The sequence below is a fragment of the Castanea sativa genome, chromosome 5 (assembly GCF_040712315.1).
Source record: "Castanea sativa cultivar Marrone di Chiusa Pesio chromosome 5, ASM4071231v1".
NCBI classification, from domain to species: domain Eukaryota; kingdom Viridiplantae; phylum Streptophyta; class Magnoliopsida; order Fagales; family Fagaceae; genus Castanea; species Castanea sativa.
In genome coordinates this window covers 46,175,239-46,198,568 of record NC_134017.1, presented here as the reverse complement: position 1 = coordinate 46,198,568, position 23,330 = coordinate 46,175,239, and the positions used below count along the sequence as shown (strand labels likewise).

The window sequence follows — 23,330 nt, the reverse complement described above, 5'->3', positions numbered from 1 at the left end:
TAAAAAAAAAGTGCCCCACAAATCGCAATAATATTAATCTTAATAATTTATTGATACAACAATGTCTCAACAAAATTAATGTTAATTTTTTTTAATATATATAAAGAGTAATGTAAAATACACAACATTTTCACAACAAATTATAGAAAGCAATTTGTTATTGGTGACTTAAAAAGTGATGTCAGTAATAAACTAGATTAGAACTATTTAAACCTTACCATATAAGATTTATTTTAAAGTTGTGAAAAATATTGTGAAAATAGTATTACTATTGTTTAAAACATCAAAACTAAACGACTACAATAAGAAAGCAAAAAAGAAAGAACTTTGTTGAAATAGATAATATTGTTTAAAACATCAAAACTAAATGTTACAATAAAGAAAGCAAAAAAAGAAGAAGAAAGTTATGATACAACACCAATTACAAAATTGTTTTGTACTGATGTTCCACTAGCTCCCTCTACAAATTACAACTTTTTTTTAATTAAATAAATTAGATATTAACCATAGCCACAAGTTTTTTTTTTTTTTTTTTAATGGAAAAAGTTAACAGGTGCCGTAAGGGCATTAGTTTATGAACTATTTTTAAAATCTTTTTATAGAAAAATAAGTAACTAATTTTTTTGACAGTTTTATATATATATATATATATATATATATATATATATATATATATATATTTCATAAAAGTAGTATTAAAAATTTTCAAAAATAATCTATTAATAATTACGCCCTAAGGGCACTCATCGACAATACCATTTTTTTATCATCAAAAGTTAAAGGCCTCACGTTCTTACTCACTCTTCACACGTATTAGCACTACTTGCTTTCATGGATCAAAACATTTATCACAATTTAGAAGAGAGAGAAGATAGAGATCAATTATTAGGGAGAGGTAGAGAGCACAAAAGAGAAAAGAGAAAGTGAGAGAAGGTTTCATAAAAATTAAAAATGGGTAGAGCCTTGACCATAACAAGAGAGAGAGAGAGAGATCATATTGAGACATTTAGGCAAAAAGGTAGGCCAGTTTTTTTTTTGGTTGCATGGTTCTATTTGTAAATTTTTTTTTGAAGAGGGGGGCAAGAAATATCAATTTTGGGGACAAGTATAAAAAATATAAAAAATTCTATATTTATATATATACAAGTGTAACTTTTAAAAAAATTGGGGGTTTAAGCCCCATTAGGCCCCAACATAGTTTCATCTCTGATTATTAGTGAATTGAACTCAGATGCAAACTAGTAAAAAATTGTCATCTCAATTGCTGTAATTTTTTTTTTTTTTTAGTATAAGTTTGGACCACTCTTTTATAAGAGGATTTGGAATTTGAGTGCTTGAAATTTGGTACCACGTAACATCATACTATCATAGTGTCAGTTGGTCCAATGGTGAGGAACTTTCACTCTAGCTAGGCTCATCCTATGTAATTTTTTAAGTCATCAAAACATATATTTCTTTCGGAAAATATGGCCAATGTTGACAGATCAGGTCCGTATCCATTTTGGAGTAGGCACTTTTTATTGATTGTTAGTTTTTAAACTCTTAGGACGAAATTGAAATATCGAACAGAACTTTTAAGGATCAAATAACAAATAGAGTGTTTGTTCTTAAATCTTTTTAGGAGTGGAAATCCAAACTCCACCGATGAATTGGAATTGAAGCCCAACTTCCTTAGGTTTATTGTACAATATGGTATTTGGTTTTACAATTCTATGGAGAATATTTCTTTGGTTGTGCAGAAAAGAAATAAGATTAATTTACAAATTTTTACTGCAAAATCAATTTATTAAACCAATTCTTAACACAGATTTGTTGAGTTATTTTATTTTAAGTTAAAGTGTAAATTACATTTTTAGAATTAAGGAGTCTTTAAGTTTTACTTCATAAAATTTCAGAATTTAGATTTTACGCCTTGAAATTATATTTAGTTTGCATCAACAACTCTTCCATCTATATTTTTCATTAATTGCCACATAAATTTGTCATGCATATTTATTTCGTCCAATAAAATAATGTCATATCATTTTCATCACAAATTATTTTTGTAGCTTAAAAGAAATTTAAATAATTTATTGACGTGGCACTTAACCAAAAAATAGAAAAAACAGTCATAGAGAAGTTACTGATGCAAAAGAAATATAACTTGAAGGTGTACAATTTATTTCTAAAAATTCAAAGTGTAAAATTAAAATGCCCCCTCCAAAATTTATGGGGGTAAAATTAAAGAGGCTTTGCTCATATGTTGAGGGATATTCTATTAAGCTTTAACTGGAGTAGGTATTAGGTATGAGTAGCATGCTAGATAGATCAGCATATTCTGTACTATCATGTCTTGATGCATTAGGATATACCTAGATCTGATGTGATAGTTGACTACATTATATAAAGTATAAACACATTTCTGGTGGAAAAAGCTTTAAATATATCAGTTAAAACACAAGACTTTGGTGCTAGCGAAAGTCAAGAGAAAATGAATAAACTAAGCAATGAGCATGTACGTAATGGCATACGTGTGCCAATATCTGTTTGCATAACAATTCTAATATTAACTTTTTTCGAGAAACAAACACACACATATATATATATATATATATATATATATAGGAAGGGATGAGATAAAGAATACACTCACATGCTAACATCAAAATTACATGCAATAGTTAGTGTCGCAGAACTAGAACTAAAACTAAGACTTCTGCAAGAAATTGAGTTGGGAGTTTAATATAAACGGTCTACTTCCTCTTAAAAAAAAAAAAAAATCAACGGTCTACTGACTACTATTATGATTTTTTTTGCTTGACTACTCTTACCAAATGCACACTAAGTCTCCGTTTGGATATCAATGAAAAATAAAAATTATTTCACTACTTAACTTATTTTTGCTACTATTTATGGGTTTTATTGTACTTTTTGTACTATTCATGAGTCACACTGTACTATTTCAGCTAACTTTTGACTTTATCTACAGTATTTTTGACAATAAATTTTTAATTTTAGCGAAATAAGCGATATTTAAAGAGACTCCAACTTTTGAAAACTTTGTTGACCCTAAAATAAAAAAATTACTACAGAAAACATTTATTACTTCAAATAAAAATAAAAAAGTAACTTCATAGTGATGTTGTAAATCTTATCGCTTATCGTCACATCAACCAAAAAAAAATAAAGCTTGTTGACACAATGTTGGTTGCTCAGTAAAGGCAATGACAAGAAGTGCAGAAGCAAAGAAGCTGCAGGTGGTTGGGGCCAATATCATTAAATAAAAAAAAAAATAGAATAAAAAGAAAGAAAGAAAGAAAGAAAGAAGAGAGATTGAATTAAAAATGCAAATGCATGTGACAAAAATTTTCATTCCCAATGGTAGGTGTATGTTAGGTCCATATTTTAGGTTGGCAAACCATAAACAATTTCAACAATTAGAATCTAATTTGTCTCTTAAATTGGTATTAAAGTTAGTTATTGAACAAGACAACTCAAGGTTTGAATAGTGAAAGACTCAAAGAAATGGAAACTAGACTGCTATTACACAAGGTTTTGACACTAGATCAACTTGTTGAGAGTTACTTAAGACGACCAGTAGAACTACATATCTCAACCGATCGAGAATCATGCAATTTGGATTCTCAGCATTTTCTGTCAGCCGTTTGATCTAGGGCACTTGCGTATCAATTTCACTATATAGGCAAGCCCTACAACACATTATCCTTGACTACGAGAGAGCAATGAATTGTACATAGTTGTAGATTTTTCCAAACTCTTTTGAAACATTAATGTACACACATTTGGAATTTTCCACTCCCTTCAAGCATTACCCAAAGACCTATGTTCATACAAAAGATTTGGTGACATCCAAATATCCAGTTTACATTCTTGTTATTAGTACAAATATTTGAAAGGTGTTGTTGAAGTTACGAGGGAAGAGTTCATGTGCAACAAGTACTACATCAGGTAGCATTAGTTTTAGGGTTAAATATTTTGTACAAACTTCAATTCTATTCTAGTGGATGTGTTACCTTGAGAATTGACGGCTAAATCCCCCTAGGTTTTTAACGGTGAAACTGTTTGTTTCATTAGTTTTCATAGGTCATCATTTTGGTTGTTTATGTGTGTTTGTGTGATGTTATTCAATTCAAATCTAAAGCATAATTAATCTAACTAGTTACTTAGGCAAGAATTTGTTAACTTTGTTACAATTGGGGATCAAAAACCCCAAACAATGTATACAAAACTTTACAATTACCCGATCATGTCCAATCTTGCTTGTAACACTGTAATCTTCATCTAGCATATTCTTTTTCTCCTCCCCTCAGCCATACTTCTAAAGTCGGAAGACTCAGAACTCAAAAGTTTCAAAAGCTTATATTGTATTGAGAAATTCCTGGTTTTGATTGACTTAAAGAAACAAAACCAAATATCGTAAACTTAGCAAAAAAGTTGAAAATAAAACCATAAATCAAAGGGCAAATCTATAAAAATAACGACAAAAAAGAAAAAGAAAAAGAAAAAGAACAGAATTAAAAACTAAAAGACATGTAAAATGAATTCAATAAAAAGGAAAATAATTTCATGCATGATTACTACTTACAATTGGAGGAAGTTTCAGATTGGGTAACAGAGTGCCTATCAATTAGCAAAAATGAAAGCTCTAGTTAACCATTTTGGGAAATTCTCAAACTGGATTCAATGGCAAAACATATAAGATTAAACATAATAACATAAAGCTGTCATCATGATGTGCTATGTGCAGATAACTATAGGTCTGTTGTACAAACTAATTGTAGGATTAAAAAGACTCTCTTGGAGTCAGCTTTGTTACCTTAATAAGGTTCTGATTCAACCCTCAGACGATTTGGGGTAAGAGTTCCAGTATCAACAAAGAACATATATTAATGCCATTTCTTCAATTGCTGTCATCGTTTTTGAAATGGAACCCTCCAAAAGTGAAAATAAAAACTTGAGTTTGATGCTTTGTTTGTTAATGAAGGAAAGCACAAAATTGAAGTTTCTTTCATTTGGTAAGTACTGGAACTATTTTAAAGGTGAAAGTCTTATTTCTATGAGTTCAATTCATAAATGAGCCCATTTGACAATTTAGTAGCTAAACATTGCATCCCAATCTCAAATACATGAGTATAACTATTTGTACAACACCACTATCATGTGACTTACCATTTGCCCTCCCAAGTTTCCAAAATAACTACCCATTATTCCATTCTATTCTACACCACATAACAGAGCCTAACTAAATCATTAAGAGTTGGGCACATGATTACTTTTCACCTATGAAGCACGGGTGCGTTTCGGGATTCGGGTGTGGGTGCAGGACTCGGAAATTTTTGAAAAAGTAAGGTGTGGGTGCGATGGGGTGCGGCGATTAAAAAATTATTAAAAATATTTATATTTATATTTTTAATACATTGCTAAACATACTTTTTTCACATTATATAAACATATACCAAATTTAAGAACAATAGTAAATAATAACTAGAATAAAGAGAATGGAAGAGAGCCTAGCTGAAGAGTGAAGGCAGAGAGGCGCAAGAAAAATAAAGAGAGAGAGAGGGCTGGGTCTTGGTTTTTTTCCAAACGGTGCGTTTGCACTTTTTTTTTTTTTTTTGGCCAAGTTAAAAGGTTACACACCTGTTTTTTTTTTTTTTTTGAATTTCGGCCGGTATCAGCCGATTTCGGCAAATTTCGGCCGGTATCGGTTTGCACCCGATACGGACTGATTCGGGCCGAATCGGTGCAAATCGGCCCGATTTTGCGCGCGTCGGACTGAATCGGCGCGTATCGCGCCAAAAATAATATTTTTTTTAATGTCCGATGCGGCACGGACGCGTAGGTAGCGGCGTCGCCTGCGCGTCCCCATGTCGCGTCGCGTCGGACGTGGGTGCGGCGGCCCAAACGCCGCACCCGTGCTTCCCAGCTTTTCACCATCTTCTCCACCTAACATTTTGCCTTTGTCCTGTGTTCATATGTAACAAAAAGTAGAAAGAATACATGGATTCTAAGAAAAGAGTTTAACTGATTATATTCTAAAACAGCTAGAACTTTTTACAGAAGAAGTTCTGCATCTCCTGTAAGTTAGAAGCAAAAAATTCAACGATGATGCTAAAAAGAAGTAAAGGAGAATTGGGATTTTAAAGTAGATATGAAGCAGTAACATACATCTACTTCTTCCTGTGAAAACTTGAGAGATTCTGCAACAGCAGAACCTCATAGATTCTGCAACAGCAGAACCTCATAGATTCTGCACCAGCATCTACAGCGAGCCATGCCACATTAAGGGTCCGTTTGGATAGAACTTATTGCTGAAAACTGAAAACTGAAAACACTGTAGCAAAATAATTTTTAAAGGGGTAAAAAACACCGTTCATTCCAAAGTTACTGTTCATTGGCCTAAAATCACTATTCATGGCCAATGAACAGTAACAAACACGCGTTGAAAAAAAAAAAAAACGTGGACGCAACTAAAATGCTGGATCCAAACGTATTCTAAGAGTCCGTTTGGATAGAACTTATTGCTGAAAACTGAAAATACTGTAGCAAAATAATTTTTAAATGTGTGAATAGTACTGCGGGACCCATTTTTAATAAAAAATTGCTGAAAAAGTACATGAACAATGCGCGCACAGTACACGCACAATATGCGTTTTGTCCCCAGCAGGAAAAAAAAAAAGGAGAAAACGCAAATAAGCAAAACACAGCCGCAATAAGTTGGATCGAAACACATTCTAATTACAGGCAAAATGAACCCATTCTAAAATTTCTACAAATTATATGAACAGGAAAAGCTGAATGTTATATATGCTCACTGGCACAACCAACTAAATTGAACATATTGCTGAATTTTCATATTCATACCATAATCCATTTACAAATGAAAGGAGAAGAGATTCAAGAAGATCCGGCTTTCTTCTACAATAATTACAGTTCTGAAGCCTCAAAAGAAGCATTGAATAGAAGATCCATCAGATAACTAATAAAAATTGCAATAGAGCACATTTTCAGATCAGATAGAGTTTGCAGTTAAAGAGTCCAACAATAAAAGCTATTTCATTTTCCTTCTAAGACATAAGTTTTATCAGATTATGATAACTTTTACTCTCATTTATTAAGGGATAGATGATTTTAACTAAAATTTCTGCAAATTATATTGAAAACATGCAAAATTCTTGAACATAGTCCAAAATGAAATCTGAAGCAGACAGATGATGCATGCCGGAGAAACATGTGCACAGCATATACATTCTTAACATATTCATACCATAGTAATCTTCCCACCGTAAGGCCCACTAAAACAATGGAGCAACATTAATTGAGTCAAAATGAGATAATTCTAATAGAAATCTCAATAAATGCAAACCTTCTTAAGCTTTATTTTATTTTATTTTTTCTTGATAAGTAAGAATATTTTTATGGAAAAGACTACTTCATGAGAGCACGAAGAAGCCTAAACAATTACAAAAATAACTAATCATGTACAGAAGTATAATGACTCCTCAAACTTAACAATGGAATTACTATGAGTAATTCCCCAAGCTCAGAACCAGCCAGCCAAACAATGTCCTAATCAACAAAGATTGCAATTAAGTCAACAAACATCCAATGTCCTTAAAAGTACATTGGTTACAGTCCCTCCACAAGATCCACATCAGACATAAGGGGACTAAATTCCAGTCATCCAAAGATTTTTCCCTAACCAACTCCATCACCCAAACAAGAGATCCATGACCATCCTCGATAGCACTCATTGTGTCCCAAAAGAACTAAAAACATGACTCTACAATGTACGAGCAACTGAGCAATAAATCAATAGATGATCCACTGACTCCCCACTGCACCAGCACATACAGCACCAACCAACTGACATGAAGCCTCTCCTCATGAGATTATCATAAGGATCTTCCCCACACTGCTGTCCATATGAAGAAAGAAACCATCTGTGGAGCCTTAACACATCAAATTATCTTCCATTGGAAGGAAACATCACTAACACCATGTAAAAAACTGTAGTAAGAATGAATGTCAATTTTACCACTCCCTTTCAGTCTGTCACCACCCTCACTCCTGGGAATATTGGACTATAGAAGATTGAAAAAGGATCACCGACTCCAACTCCCAATCATTTATATCTCAATGAAAACAAATGTCCCAGCTCCATACTACCACAGTTGGTTGCTCAACCAACATTGAGGAAATTGAGGGCTCACTAACTAAAGAGCATGCAAACAACTCTGGATACAACTCCTTCAGAGTCTGATCCCACACCAGCAAACCTTCTTAAGCTTGCACAAAATATAATGTAGCTCAGAAACATTGGGCAAATTCAACATCTCCTTAATGTCATTATCATGTAGTTTATCTTTTATCTTCAAACGAACATACATAACTGTTGCTGCAGTATGATGAGCGGAAGAAAATGTATCAATATGGACCTCAATTTGGGACCCTTGACTGCTTCTTGAGGATCCAATACTTCTAAATAGGAAATATTAGACATCTGAAACCATGACCCTGAAATTAGAAGTATGAATTTCATTATATATGTTACTTCTGGATCCGTTCCAGCATAATACAATAATATAACAGCCTCATTTTCAACCTCCCCAGCTAAGTTCCTCTCACCATCATTAGTTACAAAGCATGAATTGTTTGTCAGCCTAAACAGGAGCTTTATATATTCAAATTGCATTTGAAAGTGACCATAACACTGCCAATTTCATAATTCATTTCTTTCCCTCTTGTTTCCTCAGCAACCAACCATACCCTGACCAGTACTACGTATCCAACCATGCTTCTAAGTTTCTAGCCGCCCAAATATGTACATTGACATAATGCAATAATTTATTAATTCTCTAGAACAATATAACATGAAAGCTATTGGATTTGGAAGATTGGAAAACATTTTTAATTTCAATCCTTAATTATGGGTACTTGCCATTCATACATATTTTGGAAGATTGGAAAACATTTTCAATTTCAACCCTTAATTATGGGCACTTGCTATTCATCCACAAAAACATATTCAGGTTTTGTCAGTACCCACATGAAAACACATCCAAACCACATAAATGCAAAAGATGCATCTATATAGGCCTTAGACCTCTACTTCAAGCTGTTCTTGAAGCTAAGAAAAGAGCACTGCTAGTGTAATTGAAAATTTTAAAATTAAGCAAAAATCTATTTTTTTTTTTTTTGATAAATAACGTAAGAGTATTATTAATAATAATAAAGGAATTGCCAAACCGAGTACATAGGGGATGTACTAATGATGCAAAAATCATGAAACAAGAGAACAACAGTCAAGAAAAATAGAGAAGGAAGAAAAGGAAAAATGAGAAAAAACCACACTCCATTCGAAGAGAGTGTGTAAGAAATAAGACTTAATCTCCAACAAAGAGCGTTCGCAACCCTCAAAACTTCTAGCATTCCTCTCTCGCCATATGCACCAAATCAAGCAGTGAGGTACCAACTTCCAAATATCAATGTGATGATGTCTCGCAAACTTTCCTTTCCAAGCCTCAAACACCTCAAGAACAGTACGAGGCATAACCCACTGAATACCAAACAAGCAGAAAACCAAAGACCACAGCTCCCAAGCTATGGTGCAATGAAGTAGAAGATGATCCACCGACTCCCCACACCTCTTACACATAAAGCACCAGTCAAGCACAATCACTCGTCTTTTACGAAGGTTGTCTGTTGTTAAGATCTTACCTAAGGAAGCAGACCAAGAAAAGAAGGCTACCCTTGGAGGAGCCTTCGATTGCCATATCATTTTCCATGAAAAGGAGACTGGAATATGAGGATAGAAGGAACTGTAATAATCTCTAACCTCAAATCCTGTATTCCTTGCAGACTTCCAACAAACCTTATCTGGTCCAAACCCTCTCACTGACGAGGAGTAGAGTAGCCCCATAAACCGATCAAAGGCTTCTTCTTCCCAATCTTGTGGAGGACGACGAAATAGCACATTCCAAAGGAAACCTCCCGCGTACCACCCCATAACTTCAGCCACCGAGGAGTCCTTGGACCTACTAATACAATAAAGCTCCGGAAAGGCCTCTTGGAGAGTACAATCCCCACACCACACATGCTTCCAAAATTTCACTCTAGTACCTTCCCCCACATCATAAACCAGGAGTTTAGAGAAGTTCAACCAGCCACTTCTAATATATCTCCACAAGCTTACCCCATAGGGACTTGTCACTCTCTTCGAACACCAACCACCCCAAATATTCCCATATTTTGCCTCTATAACCCTCCTCCATAACGCATCGCCTTGCCCATACCTCCACAACCATTTACCTAGTAAGGTGCGTAATTAAAATTACCCAACCGCCTTATACCCAACCCCCCATCCCCGCATAGGCCTACACACCTTGGCCCAATTAACTAAATGCATTTTAGGTTCACCACCAATCCCATCCCACAAAAAGTCTCTCTGTAATTTCTCCATACGCTTGGCCACCTTCCCCGGTAAAGGAAGTAAGGAAAGAAAGTATGTAGGTAAAGACGATAATGAGCTTTTAATGAGTGTCACCTTACCCCCTTTAGATAAATACATTCTCTTCCAACCTCGCTAATCTCCTCTCCATTCTCTCAAGAATCGGGTTCCAAAATGATAAATCCTTAAATTTTGCACCTAAAGGAAGGCCCAAAATATTTCAAGGGCAGAAGACCGCCCACACCCCAACAAACCAACCAAATCCTCCAAATTGGATACGCCACCAACAAAATTCTACCCTACATTTCCCTAAGTTAATACGAAGCCTGCATAATCTCCTCGAATCTAGCAAGAATCGCCCTCAAATTAGCAATCCGAGAAGGTTCAAGATCACAAAAAATCAAAGTGTCATCTCGCAAATAGAAGGTGAGACACCATCATCGACGACCACCCGTATTGCCCAGCGTAAAAGCCTGAGAATTGCCCAGTGGAGGCAGCCACATCCAACATACGACTTAATGCCTCCATCACAATATCAAATAACAATGGGGATAAAGGATCCCCTTGCCGAAGCCCCCTAGAACTTCCAAAGAAATCAGTTGGGCTATCATTGATTAAAATGGAAAACTTTACAGTTGAAATGCAATACCTTATCCAATTTCTCCATTTTTCTGAGAAACCACACCGCTGTAGCATATACAATAAAAAATCCCAACTCACATGATCATATGCCTTCTCCACATCCAACTTACAAAGCACACCCGGAACTCCTGACTTCAATCTACTATCAATACATTCAGAAGCAATCAAGACGGAATCCAAAATTCGTCGCCCTTCACAAAAGCATTTTGTGAACCCGAGATAATTCCATGCGCCACCCTACGAAGCCTATTAGCCAAAACCTTAGAAATAATCTTATACACCCCACCAACTAAACTCGATAGGCCGATAATCCTTTACCTCCACGCATCCACTTTCTTAGGAATAAGGGCTAAAAATGAAGCATTAAGACTCTTCTCAAACATCTGCCCCGAGTATGGAAATTGTGGAATACAACCATAATTTCAGCTTTCAAAACACCCCAACAAGATTGAAAGAATGCCATGGAAAAGCCATCCGACTGTGTGCCTTATCACCATTAAAGTCATGGATCACCTCGAACACCTCATCTTCCTCAAAAGGCCTATCTAGCCAACTCGCATCTTCCACTGAGATGCTAGAAAAGTCCACATCATCTAAGACCGGTCTGTGAGCCACATCCTCAAAGTAAAGCTGCCTATAGAATTGAGAGATACAATTTGCTATAGCTGTGGTCCGAAGACAACACCCCATCCACCATAAGCCTATCAATAGAATTAACCCTCCTGTGAGAATTAGCTATACGATGGAAGAACTTAGTATTCCTGTCTCCTTCCCTAACACAAAGAACTCTAGATTTCTGCCTCCAACAAATTTCTTCCAACAGGGTAGCTTTCTCTAAGTCTTCACGAATTCTTCCCATATCCACCCTTTCCTCCGCTGATAAACCCTGATTCTCCTCCCTACTCTCTAGAACACTAAGTTCCTTCCACAAGTTTCTAATCCGAACATCCACATGACCAAACCCCTCCACATTCCATCTTTTCAAGTCATTTTTAAGGAGCTTTAATTTATTAGCCAAAATAAAACTCGGCGCACCATGAACCTGATAGGAATCCCACCATGACCGTACCCTATCCACAAAACCTTCATCCTTTAGCCACATATTCTCAAATCTAAATGGCATACTCCCTCAATGAAAAGATCCACCCTCAAGGACAATTGGAAAATGATCTGAGCACAATTTAGACAGCCGCCTTTGAGAAACTGTTGGAAATTTATCCTCCCAATCTGCAGAAAACAAAAATCTGTCCAGCCTAGCCTTCGAAGCAGCTTCCCTAGAATTATACCAAAAGCTTATCAAACCAACAAGAATGTAATGAAACCAAGCCAAAAACTTCAAACACCCCATTTGGTTTCTAAGAAGCTGTTGAAAAATGAAAGAAAATATGAATCTCCCTATCAATTTGACGCTTATAAAGCTTATAGTTAGGCTTCGTATTTTAGATTAAAACCAACATTGCCAAAACTATTCCAGAATCTCCAATTTCTATTCCTCTTCACTCTCATTTTCTCAGCAACCAAACTGAACATAAATCCACAAGCTCAAACTACTCAACAGTGAACCTGGACTAATAATGAGGCACAAAATTGGGTCAACAAGAAAATTGGAGATTGCAAGATTATGGAGGACAGGAGGCTTTAATATTGAATGGGCTAATGTATAGAAATTTCATATCAAAAGTGCTAAAGGAAAAATTTGAAGATCTTCCAGTACAGGTTGTTAATTCTCATCCTCATCAATATGGAATAAAAACACATCTAGCATGATTGAATAGTGAGGAAGGTCGTTATCACCTTTTTTTCACTTCCATCCACATTAAATCTAATATTGAGTGTAAACAAACCATGGGTGCAGGGGAGTTTTGGTGAGGGAGGGCTATCTCTTTAGTTTAGTCTCATATTACTGCTTGTTAAAGAGAAATACCAAGGTACCAATCTCTTTAGTTTAGTCTCATATTACTGCTTCTAGCACATACTGATCAGAAATTAAATGTGCCAAAATAATTGCAATTGAGACATTAACAAAATGCTACTTAAAAGTGGCAAACCATAAGTTTGGTGGTCAATACAATGAGGCTTATAGTGCATACTAATCTCTCTTTAGGCCTCCAAAACAAGGAGGGAATGGAATGAAAATGAATGAAAAGAATAATTTTATAATATTTTCCCCTTCCCTTGTTTGGGAATTTTAATGAAGGGAATGGAAAGTTCATTCTCTTGTTTGGGAGTTTAAGTGGGAGGGAATGGAATGGGTAGGAAGGAACACCCATTCTTTTCTATTCCCTTAAAACCTCAAATTTTCATTTCTCCTGAAATTGGTAGGAATGGGAGGGAATGAAATTAGATTTAATAAATTTTTTACTGAAACTCCCAAAATACCCTTATATATTCAACCCTTTATTTTGAAATATAGGCTCTAATAATAATATTTTCATAAAATAATTTCATTACATTCCCTCCATGTTACTCTAAAAAAAGATTACTTACATTTTCCATTCATTTTCATTCCTTTCCATTCCTTTATTTTAAACCATCCAATCAAGGTTACTTAATTCCATTTCATTCCATTCCATTCTTTTCTCTTACTTAAATACATTCCATTCCTTTCCATTCCCTTATGATCATTCTGTTCCGTTCCATCCCACTCCATTCCCCTATGAACTCCCAAACGAAACCTTAGTTTAGTCTCATATTACAGCTTGTTAAAAAGAAATAGCAAGGTACCAATTTCACATATGAGGCTTCTAATGCATACATCAGAAAATTAAATGTGCCAAAATAATCACAATTGAGACATTAACAAAATGCTACTTAAAATTAAAAGTGGCAAACCATATGTTTGGTGGTTAATATAATGGTGATCATCTTGGTTTCTTCATTCTATTTGTCTCAAGCATGTAGTATATCAATATAAATTAACACCTAACCTCAAAGTAGCCATATCAAATAAGCAAATTTAGGTAATTGGTATTTCCATCAGCCATGGCAGAGAAGGAAGAAGCAATCGTCAAGAAGGACCATCAAGCATGTAGTATATCAATATAAATTAACACCTAACCTCAAAGTAGCCATATCAAATAAGCAAATTTAGGTAATTGGTATTTCCATCAGCCATGGCAGAGAAGGAAGAAGCAATCGTCAAGAAGGACCATCAAGATGGGATGCAAATGGCAGTGTCTTTCCTTGAAGAGTTTGGACTTCCTCTGAGACTTCTCCCTCTAGCTGACGTGATTGAAGTTGGTTTTGTGAGGAGCACTGGGTACATGTGGATCCTGCAGAAGAAGAAATTCAAACACAATTTCAAAATGATCAGCAAGCCCATGAGTTACTATACTGAAATTACTGATTATGTTGAGAAGAAATGGATCAAGAAGTTAAAGGGAGTCAAAGCTAAGGAGCTCATGCTGTGGCCTCCAGTTAGTCAAATAAGTGTTGATGACCCACCCACCATAAAAATTCAATTCATGAGCCTTGCTGGCATCATCAAAACTTTTCCAGTTGAGGCATTTGCTGGTGGCAGGGGGTAATTAACATCAACTATCAAGCAGTTCATGGTCTACTTGGTTGCTAAAACAGTAAGAAATGGTCTACTTTTTTTTTTCTTCGCTGGAAAAAATGGTCTACTTCTTGAATTTCCTTGTAGGCAACTCTTTTTCCTTCCTTTCCTCTGTAAAACTATATTTCCAAGATCTTGTTTTTACTAAAGTGTCAAAATATGATATATTAAAAGAAAATAAACATTGGGTGTTGATAATTATGCAGTGAATATTGGGTTGGGTAGCACTAGAAATCATGAAAATAATACACATATGCAGAAGAACCATTTTTTTTTCTTTTTCATGACATAAGAGAACTTCACTCAGATTAGTTGCACATCGCAAAGCATATTGTACAAGAATCCTTACTAATCAAACTCCTACAGGCAACTGACCCACCCACCAAAACCAGTTATTGGTAATCCAAGGTTTTTCACCCCTACGGGCTAAGTAGATTATCCTCATATTTTAACCAGAATAAACATTCTTTCCTTAAAAGAAAGATTCTAATATGGATTTCCTGATCATGTCCAGCTGAGAAGGTTTGAATCCATCAACTTTTTTCTTTATTCTGGGATGCCAACTATTAAACAGCAAAGAGAGTTTAAAAAAAAAAAGAGAAAAATAAAGGTTCATTAGCATTTGTTTGAAAGTTACTTTGAAGCTTATTCAGGTGGCAGCCCACTCAAACCGCAAACCTCACTTGAACTTTAAAAACACTAAAACCTCATGAAGAGAGAGAAAGAGCAGCAGTAACAATAGAAAGCCCAAGAAAAATGACATCGGCAGTGAAAGGAATCAGAGATGAGCATCTCAGGGTGAGATAAGTACAGTCTCCAGAAGAAGTTGAAAGAAAGGACATGCTAAGTATTCATTCCTTCTTCCTTTATAACAGTCACTAAAGTCTAATAATGGCAACCTGAGCAGGAAAAAACAATCTCAAAGGTCCCCATAAGTTTCACAAAATAAATATCATCAAGGATGAATCTAAAAAGACTTGAAGGGTTGTTGGTCTGGCCCCTCTCTATATTTTAGCCAATCCAGACATAACACTAGTTATAAAGTGTAAACAAGCATTTCCACAATCAAACAAGAAAAAAAAAAAAAAAAAACTTTAAAGGATTACCCGAAGAAAAAGGGAAAGAAGAAAATTAACTCTAGAGCTCTTGAAGCTCCCTCACTGTCAACATGTACATTAACTAAAACCAATGGAACAAGGATTTGGTTACATAAATGCAGCGGTGCACCCCTATAAACTAGTCTTTCAACTCAAATCTGAGCCAGAAATACTTCACACCAAGTCCACTCAAAGAAGAACTAGACAACCATCAAAGAGACTCAATTAATTTCTTTTAATTTGATAGGTACTCAGAGAACTATTATTAATGAGTAAAAAAGGAAGAGTACAATTTGTTCATGATGATGAACAACATGAAAAAGATGAAAAGCATCAAGCGCATAGGAATCTTGGAGCCTAGGCACAAAGCGCAAAGCGCAAGCGCGCACTTGATTGAAGTAAAGTACAAAATTTTCAAATATTATATCTCATAATTTCTAATAGAAATATTCGTAACATATAATTAAAAAATGATAACACTCAAAATTTGTATATTTTACCTATTTTGGTAAGTGCAATTGTATAATGTTTGTAAGTTCAAATTTTACCAAAGTTATTTCAATTCTTTTTCCTTTTTATTGATAAGTACCTAAGTATTTCAATTCTTAAAATTTTATATAGTAAAGTGAAAACAATTATCAATGGTCAACATCATAATAATCTAGTCATAGAAATTTTAAACATAATATTTTATACAAGTCTCTTGTGCTTTAGAAAAGTACATAACCATGATAGTTATGATCAAATGATGTATATGGTTCAATCAACAATTACCTTGTTTGAATCTTTATGACACGCATATAAAAAAATTGTTTGTGTAATACAAGAACAACACCCTAAAAATAGTGGTTGTGTAGTAAATCATTGGTCCATGTCATTTCTTCCAAGATCGAGTAATTAATTTTTATGATCCATATCTTTTTTAGCAATAAAATAAATATTTTTTTAAAAAAAGTGTGCCTAGGCATGTTTTGCGCTTCTCCAAAAAGCTCAAAAAAAGCGAGCCTAAAGCGTGCTTCATTAAATGAGCTTTCTTTTATTTGCCTAGCAAAGTGTTGAGAGCTCGCAGCTTTGAGCTTAAGTGTGCCACAACACCGAGTAACAATATATGGTGACAACTCTATATGGCTTACAGAAAATATAAGTGCATTTTCCATGTCCCTTACCAATGTTTCAAAAATAACTCCTATGCCAATGCCAAAATATACAGAACACTTCTAATACTTAGCATAATAATCGTTGCCTCCTGTCATTCCATAGTAATTGGTGGTTTCAAAAGTGTGTGTGTGTGTGTGTGAGAGAGAGAGAGAGAGAGAGATAAACTCGACCACATCAAATTGCAGAAATACATGCAGAATTATATATATATATTGAAAGAATCTTTCCAAACAAAACTTGTATATATGGATGTACTGACATACAAAATTGGGTGTCAAAAAAACTATTGAATTCTTCTCACAGTATAAATTAGAACAAAAATTTTGGATGAAAAATGTCTCTTTGATTGTGCAGTTGCAAAAGGCACAAAAGTTCATTCCAGCTATTATGCCTTCCACATAGGAACCTCTGGCATAATTCCACCATTAAACACGTGTAAGTCCAGCAAGGTATTGTAATGCCCCTTCTCAATTTCCTCCTCTTTCACTTCATGGAGGAGAAGAGCTTCAATAATAAAATCTTCCCAATCAATATCTTTAACTCGTTTTCCCTTTCTCTTCTTCCCAGCATTTACACATTCTGAAAGGCCAATATCACCACTCTCACCCAAATCAGTTCCTAGTGGATGCTTAATTCTACTAATTCGCAACTTAGCAGCATTTATCTTTTCTTTCCTTCTCTTATAAACCTTGCAACCATTAACAAATGATGGTGGCAGAGCATCTAATCCTACATCTTTCTCCAATATTTGCTTGAGTAAAAGCTTTTTGCTCAGCTCCGATTTTCCCTCCCACCAATCCCTACATGCAAGAAACTCAAACCCTCTCATCCCCTTTCTTTGAGGAACCTCACCACTCCCTTCCATAAACTTTTCATGACCCATCTCATTCAAAAATTCAGTGTACATCAACGATAAACATTCATGGGAAATCTTCATCTGATCAAAAGACTCACCCCCGGATCTTACAAACCCCCTATTCTCTTCAGCCTCAAAATACAGAGAATCATTTTCCACACAATTCCCACTAGTACCATGCTCAACATTTTTCCTCAAACACTCACTCACCGCATCTCCCAAATCAATCCCACCACCCTTCTCCTCTACCTCCTTCCTCTTCTCACCACGCTTCCCCATCGACTTCCTCTCCATATACTGAATCACAAACGGCGCATTCCTAACAACATTCTTAACCGTAACATCCTTCCCCCAAGGCAACACTTGCGCAACCTTCACAAGCGCTTCCAACAACTCCTTATACCTCGTCCTACACGTGGACACCGCAGCATGAACCTCCCGCGCCACATCCTCAATCCTCAAATCCACCTCATTCAACTCCGCCACCAGAACCAACACGGCTGCCACCACTGGCAACGGCTTCCTCCCCGTGGTCAAGAACCACTGCACCGCACATTGTATCAAAAAAACACCCTGTTTCCGCATTCTCTCAACAACATCCCTTCCCAACCCCGAAAACTTCCCACAATTCCTCACTGCCCTCTCGAACGCCACAACAATATCAAACTCCGGAAACTCTTCTGCTGACCCTTTTAAGCCCAAAAAATCCACCACACGCACAAACATCCTACCTAATTCATAAATATCACACCCTACAACCGAAGCCACCTCGGCAATCGGCAAAGACTTGTTATCTTTTCGCATAACAACATAAGCACAAGCCCCTATTAGAATCGGGAACCAATCCCCTTGACCGAACTCGTTTTCGGTTATTTGGGCTATCATGGTCTTGATGTCGCTACATTTGGAAGGAGACAAAGCAAACTTGTAGACAAAGTCATCAATGAGGTTTTGGGCATTGTAGATTTTCGTTTCTTTGTAAGAGTAATGAGTGCCCGTACCTGAAGTGCCGACACGGACAAAGGTGCCTTCTGGGCCGTTGAGACGGCCGATCTGGGCATCGTAGCCGTCGAACTCTGAGACGACGCCGCACGAGGAGCAGAACAGGTTCGCCGAGATGTCGTCGTGGACAATGGAATTGCTGCCGCAGTGTTTGCAGCAGCCTGACATTGTTTTTTTTTTTTTTTTTGTGCGAAAGATTTTTAGGTTTTGGGTTTTGTGAGTTGTGAATCGTGGTTTTTTTGGGTGTGTTTGGTTAGAGATTGATTTTTGGGTACTGCGTTAAATTTTTTTAAGTGTGTGAATAGTGAGGCGGTTGCAGAGAAACCGCGGCAACCGACCAGAGCCGAGAAACCGCACCGCACCTGTGGCCGACCGATAGAGCCAAGGCCGGCAAACGGAAGCCGGTGGTCTCTCCGATGCCGGTGCGGTGATGCAATCGGAAATCAATTCTGATAATCAATACTGTACCGAACCGAAATATTGAGATTCTCCAGTATTCTAGATCCTGTACTAATGGCAAGTCCCTAGGGCTATAAGAGTTAATGAAATGAAATTTGGAAAAAAAGTTAGATAGGGAGCTTAACTTTAAATATTTTACTTGGGAATTTTGAGCTACTTTTAGTAGAGCTACTGTGGTTTATTTGTTGGCTTTTGTTTATTTGTTGTACTATAAATTTATTATAAAGAATTTCTTTGGTCAAAAAAATTATTTGTTTTTTTTATATTTTTACATGGAAATCAATATTAATTTTATTTGTATTACATTCTGATTTTAGTTGTTTTGGTTCTGCCTCTCTATTGAGTTGATATATTTTGAGATTGAGTAATGTATATTGTTATTTTCTGATTGAGTGATGAGTAATTATGGTATAAGTATGGGTTGGAATCTATTTTTGATAGCTTGCTAAATAAATAAATAAAAATTGTATTTGCTTGAAATCTTGAATAGGTTAATGTATTCATTGTATTGATATTTAAAAAAAAAAATAGTTTTTTTAATATTTCAAAACTGACGAACCCGATTAAACTGACTGCAAAAACTGCATCGCTATAGGTCGGAAAACTAACCCTAAGCGGTTTGCATCAGTTCTTATTATGAAAAAACCGATCTCTATCAATTTGGTTAGAAATTTAAGAAAAAACCGCACCTACTGAACCGCAATTCCGTGGACATTCTTTGGGCCTGTTTGGATAGGTTGTTCACAAAGGTGCGTTTTAAAAACGAGCGTTTTTAAAATGTGTGTTTTGAAAACATCATTTTAAAAACCAGAGACAAGCGTTTGGTAAAAATGTGAAAATATGCGTTTTTTTATTTTTAAAGCTACATTAAGCGTTTGGATAAGCTGTTTTAAAAATGGCTGTTTGGAGTGTAAATTTCAAAAAATGACTTAACTATTTTGTTAAGGTTATTTCGTCATTTTTCCTTTAATCAGTGTTTTTTTTAATTACACAATCTAATAAAAATATACATGGAGGCAGTGGCGGCTCTAAAAAAAATTTTTAGGATGTTTCTCAACAAGCATAAATTAAACTGTCTAATAGAAAAAAAAATTTCTTCCTTACAGTAGTCGAACCATGATGATGTTATAATTAATTTAATAATTAATTAATATGAAAATAAATAAAATAATTACGTAAATTTTAACAATCTTAACAAAAACAGTATTTGAAGATGTTAAAAATATATCTTGATTAAAGATTAGAAGATATATCTCATAATTTACTACAAAGATTAATAAATATCCTCTAATTATTTAAGATATTTTGTTAAATTTGTAATTTACTAATATAATTAGCCAAACTATTAATATATTAACCAAACTACTAATATATAAGATATTCTATTCATCCGTAGCACAGAGTTGAAACTATTAATAACATTACACGTATTGTATTTATATACATTCAAAGGCCTTCAAAAAGTAAAGTTTATTTCATTAAAAAAAACTACATATATTAAAGTTTGAAATTGTAGCAGGTATTAAACAAAAAAAAAAAAAAAAAATTGTAGCAAGTATTCAACTTTTTTTTGAGAAAGTAGCAAGTATTCAACTGGTCTAAAACACGTTTTTCAAAACTAAAATACATGTCAAAGTAACATGAAAATAGGTGTGTGGCTGTGGAATTTTTTTGTTTAAAAAATATAAAAAGATCTCATCTCTATCTCTGTTTCTTTTCTCCCATCCTCTCTGTCTCTGTTTCTTTTCTCTTTTTTTGAGAATCTCACCTCTTAGTCTCTCATACAACAAATAGATCAGAGCACACATCTCTTCCTCTATAACCTTTCTTCCTAAGCAAACTGATCTATCAATGGTAGATCTAACATCTATCTAAGGTTAGAGCTTTTGGTGAAGATGAACGAGCCCAGCCACCGGCCATTTTCAGTGAAGATTTCTGTGGGAGGAACTGTGAGAACCGTAAGGTCTGTGGGAACACCCTGGACTGAAGATATACATGGGAGAAGGGATAAAGCTGGTATTTCTTATTGTATAGGCGTTATTTTTTATCGTATTGGTGCTATTTTGATTTTCTGAAGAAAAAAATAGCGGTTAGCCCATCTGAGTTTCTGAAAAAGCAAAGCTTCGCAGTGTTTTGTAAACGTGAAAAATCTGGATTTGGAAAACGCAAATGTGCTGAATTTGTGGAGCCAAACGATTTGGCAAATCACGTTTTCTCTAAAACGCGCATTAAGGTTTTATAAACAGCCTATCCAAACGGGCTTTTTGTGTGGGAAGCGAAAGAGACGTAAGGTACTTGGGAAGTGACATAGTGATCGCTTTTTTTTTTTTTAAGAGAGTTTTAAGCTTGGCTTCTGCTCTTGATGATAGTGATCGCCCCTTGAAGAAGCATTGCATCACCATATTTAAGAGAGAGTGCTAAGTCAGTCTCCCATGTGGGACCCATATATTAGTGAGATATTGGTCTTATGGAACTGTCTCATACAAATATTTTTGTTTTTTATTTGGAAAATAGTTCATAGAGAGAGAGAGATAGTTCCTTGACAAATCAAACTCAAATGGCTAATGTAGGCTAGAACAACTTTCTTATTAGGCCTGGGCATCATGAACATGGGCCCGAGTTTTTATATTCTCCATTTTTTTAAGAGTTATGCTAAAGACATTAAAAGAAATTTCACAAGAGTTATGCTATAGACATTAAAAGAAATTTCACAACAGATGATGTGTTAATTCTTTGTTGATGAAAATAAAATAATTAAATAATAGATTGAGACTCTACATAATTAAAAATAGGGGTATTGTGAAATTTTGTTATGTCCATAGAATTTCTCTTTCATTGAAATATCAATTGTTGATTTTATTTTATATTACTTTTTAGAGTAATGATATGGGTACTATAACATGCAACTTTTACTACATGAAACTTACAAACTGATACATCACCAATCACTAAAGCATATTTCAAATATTCATTTATTAGGTAGTTGAAGTTCACCAATCACATGCATTACTACGTCAATTTGTAAGTATTAAAACTTGTAATGCCTTAGCATTTTTCTACTCAAATAGTTTTATTTTATTTATATCCAAAAAGTTGATTTCAACTTTTAAAAGATTATTAAAAAAGTGTTAACTTAGCATTTGTTTAAGTCTTTTTTTATTATTCAAATGGGGGAAAATGCTCTAACACTCCCTAAACTTTAAAGAAATAGTCATAGTTTTTAGTTTCGCCAATTTACTCCTTAAATTTCACACATACGCCAAACAGATACTTCCATCACTTTGCCATTAAATACTTAATAGTAAACTCACGTGAAAAAAAACACACCAAAGGATCCGATTTAGAGGGACATAGGGAGAGAGCTACATTCAGTTTTCAGAGAGAGAGAGAGAGAGAGAGAGAGAGAGGATCAAGGTTTTGGAGTCGACTACCATTGGTTGAACCCACCACCGCGGTTTATGGATTTAGTTTTTTTGTTTTTCTGCATGAAAGTACCTTGTGTGGGTTGGTCATTCCTCTGCAGATCTAAGTTTATTTAATCGTTATATTTTTTTTTCACCACTTTTCTTTCATCTTCTCGACAATGATTTATGGTGGTGGCCATCAAAACTTTTGGCTGATAGGTATGGTGGTGTAAAATTTTGAGTTAGTGGCTTGCTAATAAGCACCTGCAAAATTTGCACTCACCTAATCAACTGGATGTACTCTAATCAGGGACGGAACTACCTGGGGTTAAGAGGGGCCATGCCCCCCCCCCCTCCCCTCCAGCCTTTGAAAAAAAATTCCTTAGTATATATATTAGCATAAAAATTTTACTTTAGACTCTAAAATTAATATACTTTGCCCTCCTCTCTCAAACAATTTACAAGCTGACCCATCAAACCAAAAATAAAAAAAAAAATTATCAAATCATCCCTTCTAGTTTTTCCAAGAATATCAAGAAATACATTTAGTTAAACATTTGGACAATTTACAAATCTGGAAAACAAGAAAAGTCTACAAAACAATTCACATATTTAGATAATAATAAAAAAATCTTTGGACATGGTCTAAATAAAAAAAAAAAAAAAAAAAAAAAAAATATATATATATATATATATATATATATAT

At 34.9% G+C, this 23,330-nt stretch overlaps 2 protein-coding genes across 2 annotated transcripts; one reads left to right on the top strand and one right to left on the bottom strand.

The window, feature by feature from the left end:
• Window positions 1-14,205: 14,205 nt before the first annotated feature.
• Window positions 14,206-14,619, top strand: LOC142635289 (uncharacterized). Its single transcript, XM_075809475.1, has one exon. The coding sequence runs from the start codon at window positions 14,206-14,208 to the stop codon at window positions 14,617-14,619; it is 414 nt and encodes a 137-aa protein (XP_075665590.1).
• Window positions 14,620-17,126: 2,507 nt separating this feature from the next.
• Window positions 17,127-19,299, bottom strand: LOC142633619 (plant-specific TFIIB-related protein PTF2). Its single transcript, XM_075807861.1, has one exon. The coding sequence runs from the start codon at window positions 18,927-18,929 to the stop codon at window positions 17,289-17,291; it is 1,641 nt and encodes a 546-aa protein (XP_075663976.1). The 5' UTR covers window positions 18,930-19,299; the 3' UTR covers window positions 17,127-17,288.
• Window positions 19,300-23,330: the final 4,031 nt, after the last annotated feature.

What these genes read in the sequence shown, in the direction of transcription:
- LOC142633619 (XM_075807861.1), bottom strand. Translation starts at nt 18,929, where the DNA reads ATGTCAGGCTGCTGCAAACACTGCGGCAGCAATTCCATTGTCCACGAC.
- LOC142635289 (XM_075809475.1), top strand. Translation starts at nt 14,206, where the DNA reads ATGGCAGAGAAGGAAGAAGCAATCGTCAAGAAGGACCATCAAGATGGG.